This window comes from Tenrec ecaudatus, chromosome 13 (genome assembly GCF_050624435.1).
Source record: "Tenrec ecaudatus isolate mTenEca1 chromosome 13, mTenEca1.hap1, whole genome shotgun sequence".
In the NCBI taxonomy this organism is placed as follows: Eukaryota; Metazoa; Chordata; class Mammalia; order Afrosoricida; family Tenrecidae; genus Tenrec; species Tenrec ecaudatus.
Window position 1 is genome coordinate 88,118,537 of NC_134542.1, and position 4,233 is coordinate 88,122,769.

The 4,233-nt window shown below is 37.1% G+C and overlaps 1 protein-coding gene across 1 annotated transcript; it reads right to left on the minus strand.

Moving 5' to 3' along the window:
* Nucleotides 1–3,119: 3,119 nt before the first annotated feature.
* Nucleotides 3,120–3,490, minus strand: LOC142423892 (large ribosomal subunit protein eL42-like). The gene has a single exon (XM_075529031.1). It carries the CDS (start codon nt 3,485–3,487, stop codon nt 3,167–3,169), a length of 321 nt encoding a protein of 106 aa, XP_075385146.1. The 5' UTR covers nt 3,488–3,490; the 3' UTR covers nt 3,120–3,166.
* Between the last annotated feature and the right edge of the window lie 743 nt (nt 3,491–4,233).

Consider the following 4,233-nt stretch of genomic DNA (forward strand, 5'->3'; position numbering starts at 1 on the left):
AATCCGTTGGTCTTTATGGCCAGTCCTGTAGCATCACCACACTGTTTGGTTGTTATCGTTTGAGAATAAGTTTTAAAACCAGTGAATGTGAATCTCCAAGTTTGTTTTTCATTTGTAAGATTGTTTTGGTTACTTGGGGCCTCTCATAATTGCTTGTAATTTTAAAGATCAGTTATTTTATTTCTTAAAAAGAAGTCTTACTAGGCTCTTAATAGGCATTGCATTTAATCTGTAGAGATCTTTGAAGAAGTCTTGACATTTTTGACAATACTAAATTATGCAAACTATCAACATGGGGTGTCTTTCTATTTAATTATATTTACTTTACTTTCTTTTACCACTGTTATAGATTTCAATGTACACATATTTTACTTTGTGTGTTAAATTTAAAATTATTTATTTTTTATGTTATTGTAAATAAAATTGCTTTCTAAATTACATTTTTGGATTGTTTATTGCTGGTATATAGAAGCACAGCTGATTTTCGCATTTTGGTATTGTATCCTGAAACTTGTTTATCAACTCTAGTAGATTTTAGGGGTGTGTATATGTTTACAGAATTTTTAATATATAATAACCACATATTTGACATTAACTCAAATCAAACTCACTGCGACTGAGTCGATGCCGACTCACAGCTACCCTATAGGACAAGGCAGAACTGCCCCTGTAAGTTTCTAAGACTAACTATGGGAGTAGAAAGCCCGGTCTTTCTCCCATGGAGCTGGTTGATTGTTTAGAACTACTGACCTTAGGGAGTGAAGTCCAAAGCGTTAACTACTACATCAAATTAGTTGTAATTCTTCTCAAATTTGGATGCCTAGTATTTTTCGTGCATAATTAATCTGCCTAGGATTCACTGTACAATATTGAAAAACACTACTGAAACGCCCATCCTTGTCTTCTTCTTGATTTACCATTGAGTATGATTGATGTTAGCTGTGGGTTTTTCCACAATTGCTCCTTGTCATCTTAAGGAAATTCTCTTCTTCCTTTGTGAGTGTTTTTATCAGGAAAGGGTGTTGGATATCGTCATATGCCTAATCTGCACCTATTAAGATAATCTTGTGGTTTCTGTATTCGTGGTTTTTATTAAATCAATTTTTAAAAACTGAACCAGTGTTTCATTCCTGGGATAACATTTCAGATGGCTGATGGTGAATGATCCTTGTACATACTGTTGGACTCAGGTTGCTAGTATTTCGTTGGGGAATTTTACATCCATAAGGAATACTGTTTCTTTCCTGTGTCTTTATTCATTTTTATAAAGATAAAACTAGACTTACAGATTGAATTAAGAAGCATTCCTTTATAATTTTCTTAATCAATTTGACAAAGGCTTGTGTTCATTCTTTAGATATTTGGTAGAGTTTATAAGTGGATCCATCTTTTCCAACATTTACTTTTGGAAGAAAGTTTTTAATTATTGATTCAACCTCTTTGCTTAAAAAATCATTTTAGTAAAAGTGTGCTTGACACAATGGATGTTTGTATAGATTGTGATAAGAGTTGTATGAGCCCCCAATAAAAAGATTTTTTGCACGTTTGTACATTTGTTGCCATCATCATACTCAAAACATTTTCTTTCTACTTGAGCCCTCAGTGTCAGCTCATTTTTCCCCTCCCTCCCCATCCTCCCTTCCTCACGAAGCCTTGATAATTTATAATTTTTTTTCATGTCTTACACTATCCAATATCTCCCTTCACCTTCTTTTCTGTCGTCCAGCTATGTCTGCTCAGATTTTAAATTTCTTCTTGAATAAATTGGGTAGTTTGTAGTTTTCTAGGAACTTATCTATTTTACCTAACTGACTAATTTGTTGTCATAAGTTTATTCATAGTATTCTTATATAATTCATCAAATCTCTGTAAGATTGGTATTCATACTCTCACTTTTCTGATACTGGGTATTTGCATCTTTTTATTTTCTTATCCATTCTAAATAAAGGTGTATGAATTTAGTTGATCGTTTCAAATAACCACTTTTTGTTTCGTTGAGTCTCTACTGATTTTCTATTCTCAGTTTATTAATTTTGGTTGTAATCTTTGTTGTTTTAATTCTTTTTTTTTTGTTTTGTTTTAATTCTTTCAACAGGCGTTGGCTTTAATGAATTCTTCTCTTACTAGTTCCTTAGGATGTGAAAAATCAGGCTGGTGATTTGAGATTTTTCTTCTGTGTGATGTGAGGATGTGAGTGCTTCCACCGCATCTGAGCATTGCTTTCACTCTACCCTGTATTCTGGTATATTGCGTTTTGGTTTTCATATGTCTATTTTTTGTTCTTGTTTAGTTGCTGACTTTTTTGTTTCATTCATGGGCTATATAAGAGTGTCATTTACTTTTCATGTATTTGCAAAATTTCTAGGACCTTATGATCCAGCAGAGACCTCCAGACAGCTGCCTGACTTATTTTGGGGTTGTCAGCTGCTGCCACCACGTGAGTCAGCAAGAGGTCTTCATCCTGCTGAATTTGGGGATGTGATTAAACTGGGAATGACTGCATCATAAACTCTTCCCATGCCCTTCACACGGCAGTCTATTGTAAATCACTGCTTCGAAGAATGGAGAGCCCCTCGTCTTTCTCGGTTACCACCCTCACTGACATATTTGTAATGCTGCCGCAATTGTTGCCCAGAGCAGACATCACTCTAAGAGCGCTTTGCCGGTGGCAGAGGTCATTTATGTCAAAGGCGATTCAAAAGCACTCGTTACACTAGCTTTATCTTCAAGGACGGAAGAGTGAGTTGCCTGAGGATACACAAGTCACCGTGTATAGTGCGTGAAGGGATAACTAAGGGCCCCGGGGACAATGATGACATGTTTAAAAGCATCTAATGACAGGTCATGGAAGAGGTTGGGCATATATTTAAATAACAAACTTGCCATAGGTATTATTTTTTGTCATTGTTCGTCTTTGTTAACCGAGTAATCTCAATAAAACAAGTCTGAAAATGTGAGATCCTAAAATTGCCCTGCCTTTTGTATAATGACAGCTGTGGGTAAGAGACAATGTCCATGACTATGTCCCATGACAAATCCTGCTGTTATGTTAATAGAAAGCCTCCTGCCATGTTTAAGTACATTTAAAGTGGTGTTTCTCTCTCTCTCTTTTTTTAATATGTAACATGACAACTTTTATTGTTTTGTCAATAAACCATGATGAAGCTTAGAACTGGATCACCTGGCCCTTTCTCTTCTTATCTCCTCCCAGTTCAAAATGCTTGCATCGCTTAATAGCCAACATTCTCTTCGATCTGCAGTTGGGCTCAACACATTCAAGCCTCAGCACAATCTTCTTTGTTGTTTTCGCCTTCTTCCGGAAAATTGGCTTCGTCTGCCCACCATAGCCACTCTGCTTCCTGTCATACCATCGCTTTCCCTGGGCATACAGAGAATCTTTGCCCTTCTTGTACTGGGTCACTTTGTGCGGCTGGTGCTTGCCACACTTCTTACAGAAAGTCCGGCAGGTTTTAGGAACATTGACCATGTTTACAGGAGCGCTACCAGCACCTAAAGTGGTGTTTCTCAAAGCACAACCTGATGGCCTCCTCTGGTGCCACAAGAATGAAAATTCATATGTCTTAGCTCGGTCCTTCCGTAGATGCTCCATATGTGTGGAGAGTGGGAAGGATAAAACTCTTCGATTTTCATTTTTGTCAACTGTGCGAGTCTCGTGTACACTAAAACTAACTACTGTCTTAGATTCTCAGAAGGCTGTTCTTTTGAATACCGGTTATAGACTGGTTTAATAGATTCATTCCAAGGTCCTATTTCACTTATTTTTATTGCATTTGTTCTACATTTCCTGAGTATGAAATCTCATGTTAGGTGCTTAGAATGACAGAAAGATGAGCCGAGTGTGGAAATTCCCGTCCTCATGGTGATTGTGTTCTGCTAGGAGTAGATAAGAGTACCAAGAATGGGTTGACAAATAATTAAACTGAAAATGTTCTAATTGGAGTTATGCTATGGACTGAATTTCAAGCCCTCCCTCAACTTAAAGTTAATGAATTTCTCAAGGTGTCCTGTGTTAATGAGTGTCCACGTTATAGAGTAATCTCAGAAATAGCTATAATAACAGACTCACAAAAAGATTGGAACTCCCTGTTTGAGCTTGGGTTCCTAGAAGCAGAGCTTTGGACAGGGACTTGTGGGCAAGCAATTGATTTATTGAGAAGCTGCTGTCCCAAGATGCTGTCAAGGAGTATGAGAAGCAAGCGTGGGCAGGGAGAA

Bases quoted from the DNA above. Each gene is read 5' to 3' on its own strand.
- LOC142423892 (XM_075529031.1), bottom strand. From the start codon at position 3,487: ATGGTCAATGTTCCTAAAACCTGCCGGACTTTCTGTAAGAAGTGTGGC.